At 44.5% G+C, this 26,130-nt stretch overlaps 1 protein-coding gene across 3 annotated transcripts; it reads right to left on the bottom strand.

Annotated features, from left to right (window-relative positions):
• Positions 1–477: 477 nt before the first annotated feature.
• On the bottom strand, positions 478–26,130 carry map1ab (microtubule-associated protein 1Ab). 3 transcript variants are annotated; one of them, XM_029842322.1, is made up of 8 exons: positions 25,628–26,130; positions 25,172–25,382; positions 23,779–23,880; positions 14,347–14,429; positions 13,779–13,916; positions 3,554–13,682; positions 3,000–3,232; positions 478–2,917 (listed from the first exon to the last, which is right to left on the bottom strand). In XM_029842322.1, the coding sequence occupies exons 1-8, from the start codon at positions 25,685–25,687 to the stop codon at positions 2,762–2,764; spliced, it is 11,112 nt and encodes a 3,703-aa protein (XP_029698182.1). In that variant the 5' UTR covers positions 25,688–26,130; the 3' UTR covers positions 478–2,761. The 3 variants fall into 3 exon arrangements, with proteins under 3 accessions (XP_029698182.1, XP_029698184.1, XP_029698183.1); XM_029842324.1 differs by lacking the exons at positions 23,779–23,880; positions 25,172–25,382; positions 25,628–26,130 and adding exons at positions 14,695–14,771; positions 19,534–19,763; XM_029842323.1 differs by lacking the exons at positions 23,779–23,880; positions 25,172–25,382; positions 25,628–26,130 and adding exons at positions 14,695–14,771; positions 16,278–16,498.

The raw sequence follows: 26,130 nt of genomic DNA, 5'->3' as shown, positions 1-26,130 counted from the left end.
GCATGAATCAGTGTTCATCTGTCGCTCCCCTGGTTTACCATGACAACGCCCCCACATTTAATCTGAAGCAGGGACACACAAACGCACTCGCTATCTGCTGTGTGACGCTGCAGGAAGCAGAGAAATAAATGTTCCATTTATGTTCCCACAAGAAGAAAAACAAACCTGATGGAACATTAAACAGACCAAAGTTGATGAAACTTCCTGAGATCCGCAGGTCTGAGTCTCATCTCCACGACAGCACATATATTCAGCCTGCCTTACGGTAACCGGGACAACAGAAACACGCCACTTAAGTGTGGAGCCTTGAGGATCAGATTCAGAGAAGGGAAGAGCTGCCTTTAGAGGTCAAAGTCCAAGGTCATCGTGGCCTTCAGTATACGCAGAACATCTCAACATCAGAAATGGCGAAAAAGAAAAAACAGCTGAACCCGGTTTGTCCTTTCACAATAAGAGACACAAACACACGGCAGCAGGTGTGATTTTGATGCTTTTTATTTCGACGATCACCAGGCTGTTTTCCCTTTGATATCTGCAGAAGTTTCTAGTTTCACCATTGATACAGAGATACTGAATGTTGCAACGAGGGCGAATAAACTCAATTTAGTTTATACGATGCAAAAAATGAAAAAAATGAAACTGATCTAGCATTGTAACGGCTGCTAACATGTTCATAGGTCAAACAGTTAAAGCACAGGCCAGTAATATATTACTGTAAATGGTTTCAGTACCAGTTAAGACAGGTAACTTTTTTCAAAGACAACTCTTTAAAATAGCCTTATATGTTGTAGTATTTCCAAGTTAAACAATTACATTCAGGATTATAACTAAATAAATCACATGCAGAGAGTGAAAATGGACAGATGTTTATACAGCTGTGGTGATGAGACAGAAATGTTGGTTTCTGTTAGCATTTTTTAACATTTCTGTCACTAAAATCAGCTAAATCTACCAGTTTCCACAGAATGAATGCTTAACTGCTTCTGTTCTGGTACAGCCAACTGCCGAGTGGAGTGTTTTTGGTCTCCACTTTTCTTTAAATTGATTTTATTGTCCGTTTTGGATTCAGCAGTATTGATGTGGTTGTATGACTCTACATTCAGAAAAATACATCTTTTTAGTGCACCAGCTTCAGACCTTCTCACAACTCTACCGGTGCCTTAAGAAACATCAAGGCTCTTATTTGGAATCTGCCAACTTAAAAACATGACTCAACAACTTCAACTATCAGACCAAAAACAGATCCTCACAATTGAGGACCACAAAAGAATCAGTCAGAACCTCCCGTTTCTCCACTGTCAGTTTGTAGGTGCAACATTAGAAACAATCATTTCACACCCCAGACATGGTGCTGCTCTGAGAAGATTCAGTCAGAAGATCTGTATCTAGATCACATGTGTCAAACTCAGTCCTCGAGGGCCATGATCCTGCAGGGTTTTCTGTCCTACCAGGCTGAAAACCCGGCAGGATCGTGGCCCTCGAGGACTGAGTTTGACATGCCTGGTCTAGATGAACCCAAACAGAGTACCACAATCCTCTGAGCAAAGAAACCTGCCATTGTGTGTGTCTGCGTTTAACGAGTTGCTTTTAACCTCTGAATTTCTTCTAAATTTATTTACACACTTTGAATTTGTTCCTGATCTTCCTCCTCTCACACTTTCATGCAAATCAGCCGTTTGCATTAAGAAGCCGAAGGTTAAACATGCAACCACGCAAAATCAGTTCAACTCATTATTATTGTTCCTGCTTTTCAGCGCAAACAAGGAAAAGAAATGCAAATTAATTGTTTGAAAAGAACTTTCCATTTAGAATCTTCTCTAATGGAATTGTAAAGCAGCTACTGGTGTGCAAACACAACTAAGTTACAATCGTTAATGCAACCCTGCTTATTCTGACTAGTTGATGTAGATTAATTACAGTTTCTGCTGCTACGCTAACTCTGTGCTTCATCTACAAATCTGACTTTACTCATCAGAAGATTCCTGGTTGTTGTAAAAGTGGTTTTGATTTAAGAATGTGCAGTTCTTGCTGAGTCAGGCTGCAGTTTCCACTTTGTTCATGAATCTGTGTTATGATACTCTGATTGGGTGCCAGTTTCAAAATTGTGGAAATGTTCTCAAAATGTTGCCATCCTACAACAAGCTAAAGGCACATGAGCGAAGCCTCCTGCTAACCTCCTACACTAGCCTCTGCAGCTCCCACCAGGCTCAGACAAGCTTCCCTTGCTACATTGTTCTGTCGCTCGATGATGTCGACACTAAAACAACAGCAACAGCTGCGCTTGCCCATCATCATTTATTTAATGCAACACCATGATGTAGAAATATTTACCCCAAAGGAGACCAGACACAAACACACACCAGCTGACCGACGTAACGACCCGTCGTTGACTAACTGGGTTCGTTTGCAGTTTACATAAAGCAGAACTTGGACCAGGTTAAAGACATCGTTGCTCAGTGCTGCCACGACCGAGCGAGCCTCCTAATACTAACCAGAAGAAAGTTTCCAATCATCTACTAACCAGCTGTTGGATTAGTTTGTTTTTGGAGCCTAAAGTTTGAACATTTTTCTACGTAGACACAAGTGGAAATGCTGAGAATCGACTTTGACTTCAACCGACAGAATCAGATGCGTCAGCGCTGCAGCGAATGCGTTTAAGAGCAGTACCATGAGAAACATTGATGGCGTGCCGTTCTGATGATGCCGTGGAGGAGGAGGATGGGACGGGGGGAGAAGAGGAGCATAGCAGAGCACATCAAGCTTAGAACTCGATCTTGCAGGCAGGGAAGGATTCATCCTGCATGACCACAGTGCTGCTGGATGCCAGAACCATGATGTTCAGATCCTGCTGCATCTCGTGGGTCTGCTGGTACCACTCCCGGGTCACCTCCGTATCATGAGTCGGGATGAGGGTCACCTGAAGTTAAAAGGAAACAAAATGGAAACTATGACACCTGGAAGAGCAAGAAATACTGGCTAAATTCCTGCAATGGCCATACCTGTAGGTTGGAGCCCCACTGAGCTTTGCCATCGAGCAGAGCATCCAGGACTCCACGGCTGGGCTCGCCGCTGCTGGGGTCATTCCCGCTCACCACGTAGTATGCCGCCCGCACCCTCTTAAAGAATTCCTGGTCCACGTTCTTGGCACTGCAGTGATTGGGTACATATGCCAGGTCGACATAGACAGGTGACCCTGGGGGAGTGGCCATGTTCACCTTTTGGGCACTGTTACCTGGAATGTAAATGAAGGCTGTCAACACACTTCAATGGTTGGTGTCAATGTTCTGTCGCGGGTTTATAAGAAAACAGAATTGGGCTCTAATATTCATGCTATTCATAAGGAAGAATGTTGTAAGTCCTTCACAATAATCTGAATTTATAAGGATGAACAATCAGTCTATTGACTGCCTGCAGAACTTTGGCTTGGACCCTGAGTTCCAGTGAACCCTGGTGGAGAACTTTTATAAACAAAGTCTAAAATAAACCATCTCCGCAGCAGAACATTAACACGTCCATGATCAGTAACATCAGGACCCAGTAGCATCAAACAAACCTGAAGTGTTCTTCATGCTATTGATCAAACTCTTCACTCCATGAGGGGTTTGATTCTCAGACATCTTGATGAGCCTGGAGCTTCTATCTGTGTCCTTTTTCCTGTGGGGGGCTGATTCCTTGGATATGTGCTTCACTGGAGTCGAGGACCTTTTCCTAACCTCCCCTTTCCCAGCAGGAGAGCCTGACTTTGATTTGCTCTTCCTCAGGCCCTTGCTGGTTTTGTGCTCCCTCTTCAGAAGCTTCTCTGTGCTGCTCTGGTCATTGAAAACAACTTCTGGATCCACCATACACACATCTGGGTGTGGAGGGTAGGGATGAGGATCCTTTATTGGGGTGGGCAAAGGATCGTAAGTCTTTTGAGAAGACCGTGGGGATGAAGGACGGAGGCTCACCCCAGCTCCTGTGGCAGACAGTTTGTCCACTGGGAGATGTTCTGCATCTTCATCAGAGTCCAGATTTCCTTCTGGTGTTATGGATGGACATTCTTCGGTTTCTGGAGGGACGTCAGAATCAGAGTGTGAAGGCAAAGATTCGCTTACTGACGTTGGAGGCGTTTCTTCTCCAGCTAACATTGTGGCCACACCAGGTGAGGTGGCACTGGGAAGATATTTTGAATGGTAACTGGAAGTGTGGTGGCGTTTCTGCTTGTGTGACCTCTTTCTCACAGACTGCTGGTCCTGAAACTCTTCATCTCCTTCCTGGGTGTGGTTCCCGTCGCCTTCCTCCTCCTCCTCGCTGTCTTCACTGGAGGCCTGATGAGGGCTTGGGTTGATGAAAGAAGGGGAAAGCTCTCCTTTGTTATATTTGCACTCACAGGAGGAGGAGCTCTGTTGGCTCAGTACAGCTCCTGTAGTCAGGTCAGAGGGATGACTGATTGTTGTATCTTCTCTTTTGGATGCTTGACTATGAGAGCTCTGATTGGACATGGAGGAACCTTGAACGCTCTTCATCCACTCCATCACTCCACCCTCTTCATTGTCACCATAATGTGGGGGTACACTTGGACAATCATCAGGCCTCTGAAGTAGCTCCCAGTCAGATATACTGCTCTTCCTTCTGACTCCTAGTCTCTCTGAGTGTTCCTCCAGCAAAGTTTTCTCCTCAAATCTTTCTTCCTCTTGCCTCCTTTTACCATCTTCATCTTTCACACGTGTTGGATCCACCTCCACGTCTTTTTGACTGTCTTTACATATAGACGCTGTTTCCACTCTGACTTCCTCTGTAAGTGACCATTCCTGGTAACGGTTTTCTGTTGTCTTCTCCTGGATCTCTTTGAGCTCCTTGGTTTTGGGCACATTAGTTGTGGCACATGTGGATTTAGCCTCCTGACTGTCACTTTTGTGAGTAACTGAAACTCTTAGATGTTTTGGTTCGACATCAGTTCCTGACACACCTGAAGGAATGCTGGTGGAATGGAGAGAACCAACTGACTCAGGTGACTCAGTTATTGATGAAGACTGTGACTGCTCTACTGCTTTGATTTGTTGACATTCGAAATGATACGGTAGAATATTTTCCTCCATTTCAAGTGTATCGGTCTCCTCGTCTTCTGATGATGGTCGGGACAGTTTGTTAGGGGAACTGGCTCTTTTGAGGGGAGAGACACTGATACGAGTCTCTGATGGAGAAGGATCCTCTGGCACCTTAGCTTGTTCAGTACTCACTGATGTTGCCAGAGAGCAAATGGACATTGTAGTTTCTTGTTTATAGGAACTGTCAGCAATGGACTTTGTCTCTATCTCTGGTTTGGTGGAAGAACTTTGGGCTTCAATCTGTTTGACGGTGGTACTCAAGTTTAGAGATGATGGCTCTGACTCACTCACAAGCTGGTGGGATGAAGGCTTCAGATAAGCAGGTGTGGTCATCACCTCCATGTATCCTCTGAAGTGGGAGCTTATAGATTCAGACGTGGATGTTGACTCCGCACTGAGCAGAGTTACCTCAGAGCCTAAAAGTGCCGTAAATGTTTGAACTTTATCTCCATTGTGTCCGATCAAAGAGGCAGATGTTGGGTCAGAGGATGAACAGCTGTATGATGTGGAGTAGTGTGTTGAAGAAGAGGAAGTGGTAGAGCATGTGTTGGCTGATGAGTGAGGTTCCCCAGGCTTTGTGGTGATTTCTGGGATGTGTTTGTCTTCATGAACTTCTCCTGTGCTGTAACATTTAATATCACCGTGTGTGGATATCTGAGAAGGTTCAGAAAGCTGAAGAGCCTCCGTTTTATCCTCGTTTACTCTCACCTGATCTTCTCCACTGTAAAAATACTCAGAGTATCCAGATTTGCTCAGGCCAATGTCAGCATAGCTGCTGCCAAGTGAAAGGGGGTCGTTGGACGTAGGCTTGGCTTCAAAGCAGCTTGTGGATGTCGGCTTAGATGTTTCCATTGACAAAAATGTTTGAGAATCTTCGTCTCTGTTTTCTTCTTGTGAATTCAGGACTTCAGAGTAGGTGAATTCTGCTGATGACTTGCAGCTGGGTTCAGAAGACAGAACCCAGTCCACTCTGTCCTCTCCTGTAGGTTTTGTGACATCTGGTTTAAAGGTGTGCTCGTCCTTTCGGTCATCATGTGCATCTGATGATGTCTTATCTTGATTCTTTGTTTCACCAGCTCCATCATGTTCTTCCTCTGGTTTTGTGTCCAGAGGCCAGACTCCCCCCACCCCTTCCCTCCCAGTGATTGATGGCACTGAGATGTCTTCATGAGGTGGTCTACATGGTTCTCCTGTGAGGAAACTTGGTTCAGTAATCTGGGACTTTTTATTTGAATCTTCTGCCTCTGCTGATGTTGTACTGTCGTCAGAGCCATGCATGCATGTTTCCTTCTCAGACTCTTCTCTGGCTCCTTTTTCCAAATCTTTATCGCTTAATTTTTCCTCATCTTCCTCCTCATCAAAATCTTCCCCTTGGACAAGTAGTCCTTTATCACTCGGGCCCTCTTTTCTTTCAGGAGAGTCTTTCATGATTGGATGACTAGCAGAACTGCCCTTTTGGATGTTGTCTGATGCTAAGACGTTAGCATCTATTTCTTCTCCTGAAACAGCACCAAGCGATGGGACATTTGAAGAGGTTTCTTTCTCTAAAGGAGAACCTTGGTGAGGTGAAACATCTCCTTCTCCTTCATATTCAGAAGCTCTCATTTTTCCTTTTAATGTCTCTTTTTCTCTGAAATCTTTAAAATCAAGAGGAGCTGAAACTGAGTGTGATTGATCCCCTGGTGCATGCTGTGTTTCCTGACTGGTTGAAGGACCTGCAGAGGAACCTCTTGCACTGGTAGATACTTTATCTCCTCCTCTTGAAACAAATGCTGCTGCTGCACCTTCGGTCACATCCTCTTTCTCCTTCTCAGATTTCTCAGGTTTGTCTTCTTTTGGAACAAAAGTATCCATTTCAGCAGCCTGGGACAGTTTGTTATCATGCATTTCTATTGAGGAAAAGCTCTTTTGTGTGTCTTGACATTCTTCTCTCTCCCTCTCTTCCTCCTGGCCTTTCTCTCTGCCTTCATCTTGAGGTGAGACACTTCGGCTGCGATGGACACTTCTCTCACTGACGGTGATGGACGCCGAAGTGTAGTCGACTCTGCTGAAGGACAGAGGTTCTTCTTTGCCCTGGTCGTCCAGCAGGAACGTCGCTCCTTCAGCTTCAGTTTGACTGGTTCTTTTGTTATCATCCACACTTAGAACACAGTGAGGGTCTACACCAGAAGACAGTTTCATGGATTCTAGGTCATGATCTTCTGGAACAGGTTTTTCATACGGCTCATACTTAGATGCACCGGAGGTGTGTTTTTCATCTCCACTGCTGACCACGACCTTCTCTGAGTCTTCTGTGCTGTCCATTTTTCTGGTGTCTAGTTTGAGAGGTTCTGCGTGGCTGATGTCCTCAGAATCTTTGTCCAACATGAAGTAGGGCGAAGGATGTGATAATCCAGGAGAAGCTACCTCTCGTTCTCCTTCCATCTCCCTTTCTGCCTCCTTGCCAGGTTGCTCTGTAGAAGCATCTTTAGAGCTTGTCCAGGAAGGTGCCTGTTTCTCTGGTTGATGGAGTCCAGCTTCACTGGACTCGCTCTTCTGGCTGAAGGTCATGGAAATACTGGGCTGATTGTCGGTTCTCTGGTCCATCTCAGGAGGTTCTGCTCTGCTTGTTGGAGTATCAGATGGTGTTTGTTGTTTTAGAGCAGAGTTCATCTCCTCTGACAAGACGACATGGACACAGGGCACTGATTCAGTTTTCACATCTTCATCTACTTTAGGTGAACTTTTGGACTCTTGTTTGCTGGAGTGAGGAACATCATCATCGATAGAGGGCTCCTGCATTGTGAGTGTTGGTATGATCCCTGTGATGTGTTCGGAGGTCAGTGGTGGTGTTTTGGATGAGGGCCGACCTGCAGAGAAGATGACCGACAAAGGTCTGGAACCTGCTCCTCCCATACAGATTTCCTCCTCCTCTTCATCTTCTTGGTCTTCATTAGAGGAGTGAAGCACAAAAGCAGGTTTGCCTGCAGCTTCTTCCTGCAGGGCCACAGTGGGATGTTTCATGGACGTGTCCAGATGTTTCTCCAGTAACTCCTCTCTCTCCCATTTCTCCTCTTTGCTGTGGTCGGATGAGTCCCGTTGGTGTTTCTCAGTGATCTTCTCAGCTTTATCTGCAGCTTTAGTCATCCTTTCTTCTGTGCTGTCATAGCTGTACTCTTTCTCCTGCTCTTTTTCCATTTTCTCTTCTTTGCTCAGCTCAGCAACATGTGAGTCATCTTTTTCTTTCTCTTCATAACAAATTATGTCCTTCACTCGTTCTCCACTTGTCTTTTCCTGCATAGAGCCACAAATCACTGGTTTCCTGTCTTCATCACATAGGTTCTCCACTTTTTCAGGTTTCTGCTCTGGAAGTGTGAGAGATGTTTGAACATCTATGTCCTTATCGTCCTTCAGAGCTTCAGTCTCATCATGATAATCATCTGTGATGCTGACTCTTCGGACATACATTTCCATCTCTCCTTGAATGGAAACAGATCTGCTGTGAACATCTACCAAGCCTTCAGATTTTCTTTGTTCTTCTTTGATCTGTTCACCTTTTTTCTGCTCTTGTTTAATCTTTTCTTCCCTGTCTGTTTCCACAGATTTATCTAAAATAAAGACCTGACTCTTTTCATCTTTTACCACTGTCAGTTCCTGATGCTCTGCAATGACGCTCCTTTCACATGTTTTGTCTTCCTCCTTAATGGATAAGATATGAAATTCACTTGTTTCTTTTTCTTTAAACTCTGTATCTTGGAGAACTTTGACCTCTGAAATCTCTTTTGCTTCCTGGCTGCTCAGTTTTGCAAGAGATACGAGATCTTTAGTGTGATCCACAACAGCAAGATCTCTACACTCAGCGGTTCCTGTTTGTTCTTCATTGGTGGTTTGGATGAAAACAGAAAGATCCTGACCTCCTTCTCCAAGTGATTGTGGAGTCAACACATAATTCATGTCTTCCTTCTCTTTTTCTATCATATGTTGGACAGTGTCCACCTCTGCCATGGTGACATTAATCCACCCAGTTTGGCCTTCAGATGTGTCCACAGGGGGATGATCTTTGTACGTGGCCGCATCATGTTTGACAGCAGAAGGAATGTCTTGAACTTTTTCTGTTTCTTTGCTCTTTTCTGTCTCTGGTTTCTCTTTCAAGGATGTGGAGGAGAACTCATCATGCTTGGGTGATAAGTCCCTGTCCTCCTCCAGCTGGACAAGTCTGATGGTTAACAATTCCTCTTTACTTTGCTGTTGTCCTCCAACTGTTGCCAGGGCTGCATCTTCTTCTGTAGGTTTTGGAGCTGCAGTTTTGCTTTCTTTCTTTTTGTCCTCCTCCAAAGCTGATGTGAACATGTGCCTACCATCGTTTCCCAATATCGCATCTTTCTCTTGCTGGGAGATTCTACGGTCAGAGTCATCTTCACTGGCCTTTTTGTCTTCTTTGTTGGGTTTGTCTTTTCTTTCCATCGGGACAAGGCTGCTGGTAGAGACATCTTTACCAACTTCCTGACCCCTGTCCTCTTTTATGCTAACAGATGTGTCACCTGTAGCCATAGTGTCCTCTTTTGCAGGGATCTCCACAGTGACATCATCCCTCTGTTCATCTGGAGAGGCTTTGATAACAGAAGTGTCTTTCTTTTGAGTTTTTTTCCCCTCTTTTTTCCTTTCTTCTTCAGTACTTTCAGTCTTTTCTTTCTCATTGTGTACATCAACCTTCTTTGCTCCTGTCTCCATCTCTTCTTTAACAGGTTTGATATCTGCAGCACAGCCACCTTCAGTCTCCTCACCTTCCATCTTCAGGGATCTTACATCGACATGCTCCTTCTTGTACTCTTTCTTACTTTCTTCCAAGCCTTCCATTTTAATCTGAACTTTGGATTCTTTCTGCTCATCTTTCATGAGCTTCAGCTGGGATGTTTCTGTATCTTGACTAGTTTGGACTACAGGCCCATGGTCTTCTTCAGTGACCTTTATTACTTCTGTGGTGGCTTTAATGTCAACTTTTAGGGACTCTTTCTCTGCGTCCTTGTCCATTGTGGACGCTGTGTTGTATTCCTGTCTCACAGACTTCTGCTCAGCTATAATTTCTGTGTCCAGTGGTGCATCATGTTTGGCCTCTTCTGCTCTTGTACTTTTAAATGTAGATTTGTCATCCTGAGCACCACCACCTGTGGACACAGCACGACTCAGATATTTTACTGGCTCCTTCTGCTGAAATGATGTTTCCAACAATGCTGAAGCTTCCTGATGATCTACATCCTGTTTTTCTTCTCTTTCCTTTATGTCTAGTTCTCCTGAAGTTTTAGTTTTGACTCCATCTAACTGCTCTTCCTGTTCCAGCATATCCAAACTGTGGAAGACCTTCATATTATCTTCTGTAGGTGAACGATGCAGAGGAGAATGTGCCACACTGGGAGGTCCCGACTGTGGAGGGGAGGCCATCTTCACTGTAATATCATCTGGACTGAAGCAGCGCTCTTCACTTTCTGACATCACCACCTCAGATCCTGCAGGTCTCACTACCGATGAGACATCTTTAGCTTCTTCATCACCTGGTAGCTCAACTGGTTCCCGAGTTGATGGCGAATGTGAAGGTTTTTCTGTATCTTTCTGTTTATCCTGAAACAGAAATGATCCATAACCTTCTTGGAGTTTTTCAAGTGAAATGTCAACATTGGGAGTCTGATCGTCCTCTTCTTCTTCCTCCTCTTTTGCTTTCTCATCAAGAGGATTAGTCACCATCTTTATTTCTAAAACAGAGAGCTGTAAGTCAGTAGATGGAGACTTGGACTCTTCTTCTAAAGAAATTGGTGAAATCGTATCTGCAGAAAGAGAGTGGTCTTTGCCTTCACCAGTGTCAGGCGCAGTTGAGGAGGTCAAGATGGTTTTTGTTGGTTCTTCAGTTTGATGTGAAGCTACAGAAGCTAAAGACTGGTCCTCAGCAATAGAAGGAGGGAAGGAAGAGATTTTGTCATACTCGGTGATGGATGTTGCAGATGAGACATGCTCCTCTTCAGCCAGAGGAGCAGAGATGATGTTGGTAAAGACTGAGACTTGCTCCTGCAGTCTTGGGACAAGGGTCTTTTCCGCCAGAGCTGCAGCTTCAATCTCCTTCATGCCATGAATATTGCTGAAGGACTGAGTCTGATCTGGAACTGAGACGTCGTAGCTCCTGACGTCGTACAGCAGCTGTGGTATCCTCTCCTCGGCTTCCTCGTGGATTTCTTCATCAGAGATGGTTTGCTCGGTTTCAGAGTATCCGGGAGCGGCCTCCTCCTGCGTGAAGCAGACAGGTTCGGCAGCAGCACCTCCTGGTGTTCTGGAGGAGACTGGGAAAGAATACGGGTAACCTTTCTCTTCCTCCTGGTCTTTGACAGCAGCCAGGATCTCAGTGGGTTTACTTTCAGCTGAATCTTCAGGTTTGATCTCTTCATCTGCAATTACATCTAAATCTTCAACTTCTTCCAGTTCAGCTTTCTCCATTACCTCCCCTTCTTCCCCTTCTTCCATCTGGAGACTCCGTTGCTCCTCTGGAACAAGTTTTTTCTCAATTTCTTCAGGCTCATATTTCTTGTCCAGGTCCCTGTTTTCTGCTTGCTTGGATTTTGATTCTTCTTCACGTGCACCCGCATCTTCCTTCTTATCCTCTTCCTTTGGTTTCTGTTCAGCAGCAACCTCCTCTTCAGCACCCTCAGGTGCTGCTCCCTTCCCCCTGCCTCCTTCCTCTTCCATATCTTTCTCTTGTATGGAGTCCTTGTCGCTTTCTTCAGGGACTGCAATCTCCTCCTCAGACTTGGTAGCAGGTGACGTTTCCTCTTCATGGGTCAAACCTTCGGGTTTTGACTCTTTCTTACTGTCAGTCGATTCTACTGGTTCTGCTTTTTTCAGTTCTTCAAAGTCCTTGGTGAGGTCTTCAGGTGTGGATGGAGCAGCTAAGCCTTGCACAGTTCCTTTTTCTGTTGGTTCTGGTTCTGCTTGAATGGTTCCAGATTTTGTCTCCTCTTTCTTGGGTCCAGCAGGTTCGACCTTTGCTAATTTGACTTTGCCAGATTTGGTTTTTCCCAACACTTTTGCTCTGTTTAACGTCTTCCTGACCTCTGGCGTCAGTGGTTTGAGATCTGGCTTTGTGATTTTCCTCAGTTCAGGTTTGAATGTGTCCTTTTTTTTGTCCTCCCTAGATTTTGACTCCTTCTTTTCATCTTTTTTAGCAGAGTCTTCTTTCTTTATTTTCTTTAACTCCCTCTTTTCCTTGTCCTTCTTCTCATCCATTTTCGATAGTATTTCCTTGGGGTGCTTTTTAATGGATTTTTCTTTAAGTTTTTTCCTTTCGGGTACATCACTTTTGGTTTTGGCAGGTTTGTTGACTTTTTTCTCTCCTTTTTTCTCCACCATATTTTCTTTTGCTGAGTCGCTCTTTGCCTCTGTGGTGATGGACGCATCGTCTGGCCCTTCACTTTCCTTCTTCGAGGGTTTTGCAGAAATCTTTGGGGAGGACTTGAGGCTCTCCTTGCTGTCAGTTTTTTGCTTTAACCTGGTTTGTTTCATAATGGAGGGAGGAGCTCCTGAGGCGATGTCTCTTGGTGTGGCAACAGGATACCGCAGGAAGTCAAGGTGTTTTAACCTGTCAAGCCCCTCCAGGATCTTGTTCTGTGGCGCATTGCCAGGAAACAGGACCCTGATGATCTTCTCTGCAGGATTGGCTGGCAGCCACACGACCAAGGCTGTGACAGATGTCAGGTAGGGAACTGAGATTTCTCCTTCTTTTCCACTGGGCAGCACGATACCGGTCTTGGCCTTGCTGTTTCCAGCCCATTTCTGCATTAAAAACTGCATCTCTTTACTGTCTTTGACAGGGTTAAGGATGTACATGTCTAACCGGCCCACTCCCATCTTGTGGAAGAGAGTAATGGGCTCAATGGTGTTGCTGACCACTCGAGAGAGTGACTCCGGTTTGATTCCCAGTCTGTTGAGGTACTGCAGAGTCAGCGAGGCCTCTTCAATGCTGCGCTTGACTTTCAGGTTGGACTCTGGCATACGGAGCTTCTCTGGCACGTTGAAGAAAACCACGCCGAGTTCAGGAGAGATCAGGTTCTTCATCCAGTCACTGTAGTTGGTGGAACCTTGAGACTGCTCCTCCTCCTGCTCAGCAATCTTCCTCTGTAGAAGACCGTTAATACCTGGCAGATTGTCAGCACCGATGTGTGTAATTAGAATGGAGTCAATTCGGTCCAAATGACGAACCAGCTTCCAGAAACACGACTTTCGCTCGGACCCACCATCTACTAAGATGTTGAATCCGTTGACAGCAAAGAGGGCGGAGTCTCCTCGTCCACCAGGAAAAATGTAACAACAAGGCTTAGAGAGTTTCAGAAATCCTCCAGATGTTGGTGGCTCTAGCAGGTCAAAGGGTGAAGGGACGTCCACTGTCTCTGAGATGTACTCCGTGAACTCACTGATGCCCTCCATCTTGGGGAGAATGGGTTCAGGGTTCAGTTTATATTCCAGAAACTTCTGTAGACTCTGTAGTTCTTCCACAGAGCTCCAGCCCACCTCGCCACGGCAGGACACAGTAAGTGTGGCAGGCTGATCGGCTCCTGATGAGGCAAAGAAGTCTCTGATCTGGAGGAAGGACAGACAAGAATGTGAGTCAGAGTGGGGTGCCATAAATCATGTCAACAAAAGGAATTTATGAATTGAGGCTGACATTGGACTCACCTGAGGATCTGCAAAGACACAAGAGAAGGTCTGGCAGGTGAAAACACCACTTTGGAGAAGGAGGCCGCCCTGATCAGAGCTCTGACCGCTCAAGACCAGAAGCTTATGTCCTGCTGAGTCAGTGACCAAAGTCTGGATCTGGAACACAAACTTAACATCACTGACTGATACACTATCGCACCGACCCACCCGACCTGAATGCTAATGGGTCCTTCAGCACCAGAACAGCAGCTCAGAACCGCTGTGGCCTGATCTGTGATGATGACATCAAAGCTCTCCAGGCCTCTGAGCTTTGGATCTGGGACACTTTAAGCTCTTTGTTATATTTCTTAGATAATTCCTGAGCAGATTTTGGGGATTGGCAGCAATGGTGTTCGTGCCGGGGATCAGGAGGGTACTTTGTGTTCCTGTGTGGAAAGTTCAGCTGCGGTTCTGCAGACTGTGGCCATGGCCATGGAAGCGGAGCTTGTTGGCAGAAAATCATATTAAGAAAATTAAAGAAAACTCTTGGCTGAAGATCTCCAAAGATGATCAACATTACAGATATGACAACCTCAGTGAGAAGTACCTCTGAAACCACCGCGTCCTCACAAGGGTTGACAAGGACCACCGTCTCTAGAATATCACTCCTGTGGCGAAGTGTTCTCTGTCCTGCAGGAGAACATTTAGAACATGCTTAGTTCTTCATGAATGGAGACATGTGAATCAATCATTTACATGTGAATCATTCACGGTGCTTTTAGGTGAATTTAAATAAAAAACAAATCTAAAATTATAATTAACCCCCGAAACACAAAGAAGTGTTAGAAGTTGAGTAGAGGGGTGTAGCCACAGCTGTGACTCTGCCCTCAGCTGGAAGAGGATGTGGTAACACTCTTGTCACCTCACATAGTTCAACGTCACATAAAAGAGATACCTTTGTCAGGTGGGTGTGGCCTGAAAACATCTGATGAGTTCAGGTGAATCAGCAGGATGGGATGCTGGAGGTCAGGACTGTAACAGAATCTGTGTTAATATTTAAATAATCCAATTCCTTTATCTAAATAACTTCTGGAGGCAGAGTTGATGTTGTTGGCCACGCCCCCCTTAGACTGGAAGGTCATTTTTCAGAGCTCGGTGCTTCTGCGGAGTTTCTTCAGCTGACCTGTTTGCTATAAATACCTCCATGTCTGAACTCCCTGGATGACAACGCTCCGTTTAAAGGCCGCTAAAAAGGAAAGCTGATCATCTGCCGCAATGCTCCAGTTACGGTGCTCCACATTTTCAGCTGACAGGAAAGCAGGGAGGAAACTGTCAGGTGGCAGCTTCTCCAAAGGACAGAAATATTCAGCAGGGCAGGAGGATCATTCTACAGCTACAGTTGTTATGATAACTATGCTAATACAAGCATCCTCTTCTTAGCTATGCTGCTATAGACCGAAGTCATGGCAGCATAACTAATATTGTGTCTGTATCTCTCTCTTCTTCCACTCCATTTTTCTACTTTACTCTCTTCTCTGTAGGCCTCTCTTTCAGTCCTCTCTTTCTCTTTTTGTCTACACATTGACCTCTATCCCCACTGACTGTGTCAGTTTTAAGTCTACAGAATAACAAACCACATCTCTTTTCACACAGATACTGCATGCATCTGTTTTCCTGTCCTCCCTTGATTTATCTCTCCATCTTCTCTTCTGTCCTGCCTCATCCTGCTCAAGCTTTCTTTCTGTTAAAGGCAGTGTTTCTTGAACATGCTACAGTTGCTCTATAATCGCGCTGAATTTTTTTTAGGAATAAAACACTTCCTGGTTGGTTACTGAGGCAACATCTAACAGATGCTAACTGATGCTAAACTGTAGCATGCACAGCAACCATAGAAGTAGAAGCTGTGATGCTAGTTGTACTTGAATCATTTGCATAGCTAGAATTACCATGGCAACAACATTTCAAGCAAACATTATTTTACTGTATAACGACTCTGAGTTGAAGATGTAACCTTCAGGAAGAATCAATGTCATTGGTTCAAAACAGCAACAGGAACCCAGCGTCTTAGCTTCCTTTACTAATCCTGGTCCTGTGATTTGGCCCCAGACAAACAGCTAAATGCTAATCCAGTTAAAGCTTCTATGCTACCAACTGTTAGCGAATATAAAATTTAAGAACAGAATCGCATCAGCAACTATTCAGCTACAACGTTAGCTGAATAGTTAGTTGAATAGTTAGCTGCAACGGATGAGGACAAAACTTCTCAGGTACCCTGCAGCAGATTCTATGTACCATAGTTCTCAGAAAAACAATTAAGCAGTCTCATGAACATCACACACAGCAGATAGTTTTATACCTTTATAGATTTGCAGACTTTTATCAGATCAGTGTCAATAGAACTGAATAAATTCATTTGGTCCTGTTGGTGATGAAGAATGGTTAGGAAAAATAAAACCGAATAAAACTGCACTTTTTTGGCAAATAATCCAACTGGAACGCAGCAGCGTGACCAAAAGTAGGACTACGTCAAACACTGACCTCTGGTGGTGAAGAGCGTTGGCGCAGGGCAGAAGAAAGCGCCGGATGACAGAAAAGCTCGTGAATTTAGCATCAAGAAAAACACTTTTTGTAATGTTTCCTACAATGTTGCGCATTAAATTTTTAAAAAAGCAATAAAGACGAAGCAGAGATTTTAAAGACGCAGCTGAAAGTTGATTACAGTCGCACAGAAAGTCCTCACAAGCCTGATTCTTCTGCATAAGTTACAGCAGCAGAGGAGCGAGACCACCCGGAGATCCCAGAGGAGGGGCAACAAGTCGCCTTCTGTTTGAGACTAGTGCACAGTGAGCCAACTATGACATCATCATCATCCTTGTATCCCCCCCCCCCCCCCCCCCACACACAGGCATTCATTGGTTCCCAACACTAAACAAAACCCTCTGAAGCCAAGTCTGAATCCTCAATCAGGCCGTTACTCACACTCACACACACACGCGCGCACACACAGGCTCAGTCAGTATGAAGCAGCTGTCAGCAGAAGCATCTCATCCATGATGGTGGCGGCAATGGTGAAATTTGCTCCACCATTACGTCTCTGTCCAGGTGATAACAGGGAGGAGTTTTACCCCCAGCCTCACAGAAAATGGTGCAGCGCATAAATAAAGGATGCTGCAAATATGTTATGTGTTTTTGTTTATGCGGTTAAAAGATGTATTTTTCAGTGATGCTTCACTCAGGTCCCCATCAGGGTCAGGTGTCTGTGTGTGTGCACTGTCAGCAGATCAAAGGAAGCAGAGACTGTTTGGATCGATGTTTCCACCATTGGCAAAACTGTCTGGTGTCTTTCTGTCTGTCACATCATAAATCTGATGCTAAAATATTAAATTAGCAGTGCCCGCATTGACCTTTTGAGAATAATGATCAATAGATGAATGAAGAAGGTCCAAAAGCTCTTTAACTTCAACAATTCTTCCTGTTCTTGCTGAGTCATTCCCACTGGTTCTGTAACCTGCAACAGTTAACCCTTCATCTCTTGGTAGCAATCATGTTCTACCTTAGTTGTGACTGTTTCCTGGCAGCAACCTAACCCAGCAGAACAAAGATGGAGGTTAGAAAATCACACACACACAAACACATACACAGAAATATGAGTAACAGCTAATAGGAGTTAATTAGCTGATAAAAATGCTCTATAAGTGAAGTTTAGCTGCTTCGGAAAGCACAGCTGTTGCTGGTAGTTACTATGGCAACCAACAAGTTTTATCTCTCAGCAGGTAAACTGAATTAATAATAAATCAGTGGAATTCTACATAAAGTTAAGGATGCTAAAAAGCTAATGAAGTTTGTGTCTGATGAAGTTGGATCAAAGTCTGGTTCTGTCAGTCCAAGACCAAAGACCAGGATCTCCTGCAGAGCCTGCGAAGCCCAGACAGTGAATTTCCATTCTTTAAGTACAGAAGTGAAAATTCCTATGATGCTGTCATAGTTTCACAAGTAAGATAAACTGGCTGAAGTTCAGATGAAGCATGTGGACATATGATTTAAACCAACCAGCACCCTCTCCATTGCCCCAGCAACCAAACAAAAACGCATTAACTCAAAAGCTTGTTATAGTTTCATTAAAAAAATTAGAAAAACGTAGAAAAATGAATGAATTAATGTAGTTTGTTTGATGGCTAGATAACAGCGCCAAAGGCTTCAATAACAGCGTTAACAACAGGTACAATAACAATGTCAATAACAGCGTCAACAACAGTGTCGACAACAGTATCAACAACAGCATCAATAACAGCATCAACAACAGCGTTAACAGCAATCATGAGCTGCACCCCCTGCTGTGGGGGCTTGAGGAACCATCTGATCACCTGCTGCTGTTTCAACACCAAATTCAAATGCGTCAGAAGTTTGGATCAAAGGCAAAAGGAGACTCGAGCTGCTGCCGTCAGTCAACGCTCACAGCTGATTGCTCTGTGTCACAGACGGCGGCCTGGATAATAAAGGGCTGCTAAAGGTCCACACCGGTGGGACACACACACACACACACACACACACACACACACACACACACACACAAATTCTCTCTCTCTCTCATACACACACACACACACAGCAGAGGGTGGTTTCACTGCAGCAGCATGAATGAATCATCAGCAGCTCTGGGGACCAGCAGGTCTGATGTTTGTACCACACACACACACAAACACACACACACACGCGCGCGCACGCGCGTTGATCACTGAAGGCTCAGGCCCACTGGTACCGTAACTAAACTGCACCAGAACCACAGAAAATAACTTTACAGGACTTAAGAAAGATGAGGAATCTGTCAGAACCTCAGCTGGAGGTTTAAACTGATCCCAGAGCAGCTGAATGAAAAAGAAAGGCCATAGTGGATCAATGAGGCTGATTAATGACTCAGCAAATGTGAGAGTGAGGGTCCAGGTTTAACCAAGGTAGTTTTCTTTGTCAACTGGACTGTTTTTCTTCTCTGGACGTTTTGCCTTCTATCGATAGAATAGGATAACTATGACCGGATTTAGAATGTACACAGACGTCCAGGTTTATCTTTTAGTCCCTCACACTCATCCTTGCAATCCTACCCTTGTGAGGACTCTGATAGACATACTACATTCCCATCCCCTTTTCTTGACCTCTGACCTCAACCTAGTTCCAGCCTAAACCAATAAAACAGGTCTGAACCCTCAAACTGTCTTCTTAAGTTGTGAAGACTCACAACTTTGCTGGTAGAATGAAGATTTTGGTGCTTAGTATGTAGCAAGTAAAAGAACACACAAATACACACACACACACACACACACTCACACACACACGGTTCTGTCCGGTTACAGCAGAAATCTCCGCGATTGTTCTTATTTCGGTTGATCAGCTGATCGGAAGTGATCGATAATCTGACGGGGACTCTGCGGCTCTATGACATCATCCCCAGAGCAACTTGTGCATGATGGTCCAGCAGCAGTTCGCTGTGGGTTATTGATCAGGACCGACATGTTCGGCATTAATCCGCTCTAAATCCGCTCACCTGCCTCCTCTGATCCTTCAGATCGTCACCGGAGGCTTCGTGTCGGACAACTCCAGACAGGCAGGTTCCGGCATGTTGGCACAAGATTACGCAATAGAACCAGAACCAGCCTGAGAGGACGGCACCGGGCTGAGAGGAGAGAACCGTGGGGGCATAAAAACATCAGAACCGAAGCCGAGAATAAAGATCGAACCCAGATCAAACACGAATCCGCAGCCAGACACGCCAAATTAGTTCTACAAAGAGTTCACGTACCGTGACGGAGCCGCCGGAGAGTGCGCGTCTACAGACGGGCAGGAGCGTTGGCGATGTGTGAGCGCGTGTGCGTGAGGAGGAGGAGTTGATCTGGCACATTCGGATAGCAGCCTGGTGGCGGAGCGGCGCAGCACCGGGATGCGGCAACATCCGTTTGAGCAGCGGCGTGCGGTCCGAGCAGGGAGGGGCGCACACGCACGCACGCACGCACACTGCACCAACTGAACTCGGTCGTGTGTGTGTGTGAGACGTCACCCGATTTTGACAATAAAACACTGAATTTCTCCAAAATTAATATCACAAAAAGTGAACTATAAATAATAAACAATATAAATATCAAAAATCAAACATGTGTGACATAAATAATACTGGTACCAGTACCGCTACCACGACTGGTACCAGCACTACTGTAAGGGCTAGTACCAGCACCATTACCAGGACTGGTACCGGCACCCCCTGTAGCTTGAAAAAGGTGAGTCAGTACAAGGCTAATGCTAACAACAGCAACAACAGCAGCAGCAGCAGCACCACCACCACCACCAACAACAACAACAACAACAACAACTACAACAACTACAATGTTAATAACAGTCCAGGAGGAGCAGTAAAATTACTGTCGCCATAGTTACTTCCTCTGATCTATCTGTCTGTCTATCTGACACTGTCGGTGGGGTTACGATGTACCGTATATATGATACAACGTGAAACTGCATTTCATGAATTTACAAGATTATAATCTGAAATAGAACATTTGTTTGACATTAACACAGGATCTAATAACAGCAATTTTCTTGTCACTTTCCTATTAACTGCTAGCTAGCTACACCTTCTATCTTGACATAAAATCTTAAAGACGAAGCCTGTAGTTTTAGAGATTAGCAGATATGCTAATACACAAACAAGAAGAAAATATAGAGACTGTAATGAAGTCACATTGTTTTATTGGCAACCTCTCTACCCAGCCGGCCATCAGCAGGAGGGTCCTCCTACATTAGCCTGGTCCTGCTCAAAGTTTCTTCCTGTTACAGGGGAGTTTTTCCTTGTCACTGTTGCTTGTTAAGGGTCAGGTCGTGGGATTCTGTAAAGCACCTAGAGACAATTTTGATCGTAACAGATGTTATACAAATAAAGATTGATTGATTGATTGATTGATTGATTGATTGATTTAACCTTGTCTTGTTCTCAATGATGAGTTCATGACACCTGACACCTGATAGCATCCATTAATGTATGCGGAAACATGAAATGATGCAAAAATATGTAAACCATGTGATTAATCTCTTTCTCTCCCTGGGATCCATATCATCTCTCTACATAATTCAGCATCTGACTCATTAATAAATGATAGTCTCTTGCCCTTCATCTCCTCCTCCTGTTCTCTGGACCTGAGTGAAAACAAGCACATGTACTTGTACCAGTTAAAGACACCGGGTTACAGACAGAAGGCGTGTTTGCACTAAGTTCCTGGTAAATACTGGGGGCAGGGACTTTACAAGAACCGTTCCTCTTGATGGTCGATCGTGACGTCACCTGGTTCAGATGCCAAAAGCAAAAATAACAACAGTGAGGAAGGAGGTGAATGTGGATGAGCTGAGGTGGGATATTCCAGGAGAAGATTATGTTTGACAGCTCCCAGAAGTCTGTAGTTATAGAGTTTTGCCCTTGTGACTTTTTTGTTGCGATCTTTCCTGGAAAACTGTATTAGTTAACCCACCGTTGTGTTCATAAACATTAAACAGCACTGTTGAGTTGTGACATATAAAATACAAAAACAGACAGGCGACTGCTATGTTTATAGTTGTCTCCTCCTGGGTCACTTCCTCCTCTAGATACAGCCAATCTCCACCCAGGTGTTTTCTAGGGCCGATCAAAATACCTACCATTAAGCAGAAACCCGGTTAGGCCCCTTGAAAGTTCCTGTAAATAGCCATTTGTGGGAGGTTCCTGCTGTGGAGACACGGACCAACGGCCCCATATTGCCCCGAACTGTTGCAATTGAAATGTGCCTAGACTCTGGGATCCCGGCTGCAGCCCTGAGCCATTCAGGCCCATAAAGAATGAAAAATTTTAAACAAGAGCAGCAGCAGTGTGACTGGTCCTCAAATCCTTTTTTCTTTTGTTTCTTTTTATTGACTGCTTTATCCCTTTTGGGGTCACAGGAAGGATGCTAAAGCCTATCCCAGCTGTATATGAATGATCACAGGCCCTATGTGAGCATTTGGGGGTTCAGTGCCTTGCTTAAGGGTACCTTGGTGGTGCTCTTAATGTGTGTATTTATATAACTAAACAGCCATAATAGAGCAACAATATTTAGGAATATAACCGTTGAAAAGATTTTCAATTGTCACATCAACTGTGATGGTTCGTTCTTAGAAAATATTCCTCCTGTGTCCTTGTGGGGAAGTCAGCGGACTAGTGAAGGACCTTGGCCAGATTACAGGCTGTGATGATACTGCACTTTGAAAGATTATCCTCTGCACTTTGGCAAACTAACCCACCACACATCTCAACACCAAACAGATGTCATCATCTTTTCAACCATATTAAAGGCGATCATTGGTCTGAAAGCCAGGCTTTGACATTGATTTCACCATTGATTTCATTCATAGTTAGTGCTGAGTGATGGGTGTTGGGTGTTGGTGCGTCATGGTTGTTAGAGCAGACTCATGGTTGGAGCTGAGTTGTGGTTGTGGGCCCTGAGTCATAGTTGTTGGTGCTGAGTCATGGTTGTTGCAGCTGAGTTATGGTTGTTGGTGTTGGGTCGTGGTTGCTGTTGCTGAGTCATGGTTGTTGGTGCTAAGTCATGGCTGTCGGAGCTGAGTTGTGGTTGCTGGAGCTGAGTTATGATTGTTGGTGCTGAGTTATGGTTGTTGGAGCTGAGTAATGGCTGTTTGTGCTGAGTCATGGTTGTTGGTGCTAAGTCATGGCTATCGGAGCTGAGTTGAGGTTGCTGGAGCTGAGTCATGGTTGTTGGTGCTGACTCATAATTGTTGCTGCTCTGTCACGTTTGTTGCTGCTGAGTCATGGTTTTTGCCACAAATTTACCATTTAGCATCAGTGTTAGCCTGTGTTTGGGTGTGATATGTTCAGTTCTTTAACTGTGCTACAGGTAGACCGGTTGATGAACTTGGACCATGATGCCTTCAGAAATCTGAGCCTCTTAAATATTCCTGCATCCGTCAGTGAAGCTGAACGGAAGATCGTATCATCACATACGTTTGTCAAAGGATGAAAGAGAGCAAATGAGGAGCTAATGAACTTTTAAAATTTTGGTAGTTTAGTGAACTTTGATATGAAAGTATTAAAGTCCTAAAGATCAGTCGTCTCACAGATTATTATTATAATTATAATCTAAAAGTTTCAAATAAGAAGTCTGACTGGACAAAATTAAGTCAATCAAAGCAGTAACAATATTATAATTATATAATATATCACAAAAGTTAGGTAAAAATCCCCAGATTCAAGTTAGACAAGTAATTAGGATGTTCTGAAGCTACAATCAGACATCTATAAAAATTTAAAATGAAATATTTTTTAAGACCTAAACTGGATAAAAACAAAAGCAACAGTCTCTATTCTCAGAAAACACCTTTAACAGCTGTTTTCATGTATCCAATAAAGAAAAGTAGTCGGGGAGCTGGTAGGAGTGGTTAAGGGGTGACGTAGGCACGGCAACGGTGGCTTTAGTATCAGATACAACACAATAGAGACCATTAGAATGTTTCTGTTGTGCCTCGCAGGGTTGGTCAAAATGCAGCAAAATAGGACGTTGTAGCAACAGAAGGAAGGTGAAGACTAACATCACCGTTTCCTATGATGAGGGTCCGAACTGAGGGTCGGAGGAGCCCTGTGGTTTCCATCCTGGCCCTGGACCAGTGGACCAGCTCTACACCCTTGGTACAGTGTTGGATGGAACAGGGAAGTTTGCCCAACCCCATGTACACAGAGGCCCCAATGGGGGAATTTATGGGGAGGAGGGACCCTTACTAAGGGCCATCCAGGTAATCCTGGTTAGAAAAAGAATGTAGAGACCAGGTAGGCCTAATTTTTTTAGTCAACTTTCTAAAGTTCATCTGAGAAACATGAGCATTAATATTAAACTGATACCCAAACATCTGCAACCAGAAATAGAACACCAATCAGTCAGCGGTTACTAAGATTACCGGCAATACAAAATGATATATTACCTTGGTCATCTAGTTAAAAATATGGTCTTCTTCTGAAACAATCAGACGTGACACTGACCTCTGACCTCGGAAGAGAAGTGGGCGGAGTGGCGGGTTATGAAGAGCTGAAGCTGCGTGTCCAGGTCGCAGCGTCCAAGGTCCACATTCCAGGATCGAATTCCTGCCAGAAGAACCAATGAGTGGCAGAAAACACACACACACACACACACACACACACACATACACACACACACAGTTGTCCAGTTGACTGGACATGTCTGATTCAGAATGAAAACAATTCGGATTATTCAGATGATTTTTCTTTCTTAAATCCACCCTCCTCAGAGAAAATGAGCTCAAACCTCAAAAGCCACGAGGATCAACTCTGAATTCACACAGGAAGCTCAGAGGCCAATATTTAGAGCTGAAACCTCAAAGCGACACCAAAGACACAACAAACGGCTAAAAGTGTTAGCCCTATAAAGATGATCTGTGCTACGATACTCACGTTAAACTACACTATCCACAATACTTCTCATGTTTGGTGGAGCCTGTTTATTATATTCAAACCCTCCCATTTGATATGTACGTAGATTAATGTTTAGCAAAAAAGATTATTTTATTTTATTTAATCTTTATTTATATAGTGTCTTTTACAATCAAAATTTTTTCTAGGTGCTTTACAGAATCCCAGGGCCTAACCCCAAACAAGCAACAGTGGCAAGGAAAAACTCCCCTTTAACAGGAAGAAATCTTGAGCAGGACCAGGCTCATGTTGGGGGACCCTCCTGCTGATGGCAAAAAAGAAGATTGATAGATTTTTGTCTAAGTTTAATTAAAACATTCACATTCTTTGATTCAGAATTCCTATGCTAATTTAGCACTGTCATGCAAGACCAATTAACTAACTAAAATAAGCTCAACAGCTGTATGAGAGTCGTTGCCATGGTGACACTGAAGCGTTGGTGCACAATAGCCAGGTGTTTGAGGTCCAAATACAAACATGCGCTGTTGTTTAAAAGGCTAAAGAATCACTTCATAGCCGGTGAAAAACTAAAGCTGCGTCACAATACAGAGCAAACCGCATTATTTTAGTGCGCTGACGTCACAGTCACGACTATCAGCGTTTAAGACCAGGTGGACAGATCCCACCGCTCGTCACCTTCACAACCTGACGTGATGATTTTAATTAACTTAATTAACTGTAAAATTTATACTTTATTTCTTTGAAGAGAACGCACAGGTGACTTTAAAAAAACAAATTCAAAATGCTGAGAAATAAGTGCCCTCTCGGGACACGCGTGTACACGCACGGCTGCTGGTTTAATGTTAATCCGAAATTCCTGGTGTTGACCCGCCAAGATATTAGTGGTAATAACCGGACTGAAGAGTGTTGGTGTCGATCTGTCCCATGGTGCAATGCTGCTGCCGCTGCAGCATTCTGCGTCACTCCGCCGCACGGACTCGCTCACCGCGCTCGATGTGCGCCCGGGCGGCGTCCAGCTGCAGCTCCGAACCAATCTCTCCGATCACCACCAGCAGGTAGAACCGGCGCCGGCTGAATTCACCCAGCCTGTCCTCGGAATCTGGAGAACCCTCGTCCTCCTCCAGCACGGGGAGCATCTCCATGGCAACAGTCCCCAGAACCGACGCCGGGAACGACTCCATCGTCATGACAACTGCCTGAGTGCACGAGCAGAGTGAGGGTAGAGTGAAAGCGCGTGCATTTGTGGGGGGCAGGGCTTTCAAAATATTTGTTCACGCAGAATGAGTTCGCTTTATAAAGTAAGTGCCGCTGGAGCCGAAGGATACTGGGTAATGTTTCTGCCTAACGCGCGACTGAATGGACATTTGGTTCCTTTGTGACAAAAACACACACCGGGAGTGAATATTCAGTGTTTAAAGTGACGAAGGTTTGTTCAGCGTACCTGTGGTGACAGTCGTCCCAGGCGCGTGGCGCCACCTAGTGGACAGAACGGGTGTTCCATCGCAAAACGTTTATTAACAGACGGTTAAAGCTAAAACTCGCGTTAAAATCTAATTAGTTCTAGTTTGACGCAATAAAAGATTTCATCTATCATATTATGGATGGGTGGGTGAGGGTCTTCTCGTGACATGGTCACTGCAATGTTGTTTTTTGTTTTTACTCGTGTTTCCCTAAATTACAGTTCAATACAGTTGTCACTTGGGAATTTGTAATCTTTCACCTTTGAAACCCTAAAATGAAACTGGAGCAAAAATAAAGTCATGTAAAACAATTCTGGAATTGTTTTTATCCAAGAACTCTCATAAGCTCTAGATTATTTTCAGAATTCAGTTGATATTCTTGACACTTGAGGCAGATGCAATGTTAGCTAAGCCTATATAAATAGTGTATTTTTATAGCAGCAGCCTCTCTGCTCAGCCAGAGCCCCCCCCCACATCAGCCTGG

The sequence above is a fragment of the Takifugu rubripes genome, chromosome 9 (genome assembly GCF_901000725.2).
Source record: "Takifugu rubripes chromosome 9, fTakRub1.2, whole genome shotgun sequence".
Taxonomy (NCBI): domain Eukaryota; kingdom Metazoa; phylum Chordata; class Actinopteri; order Tetraodontiformes; family Tetraodontidae; genus Takifugu; species Takifugu rubripes.
Note: the sequence above shows the minus strand (reverse complement) of the source record. Positions and strands in the feature narration are given on the sequence as shown.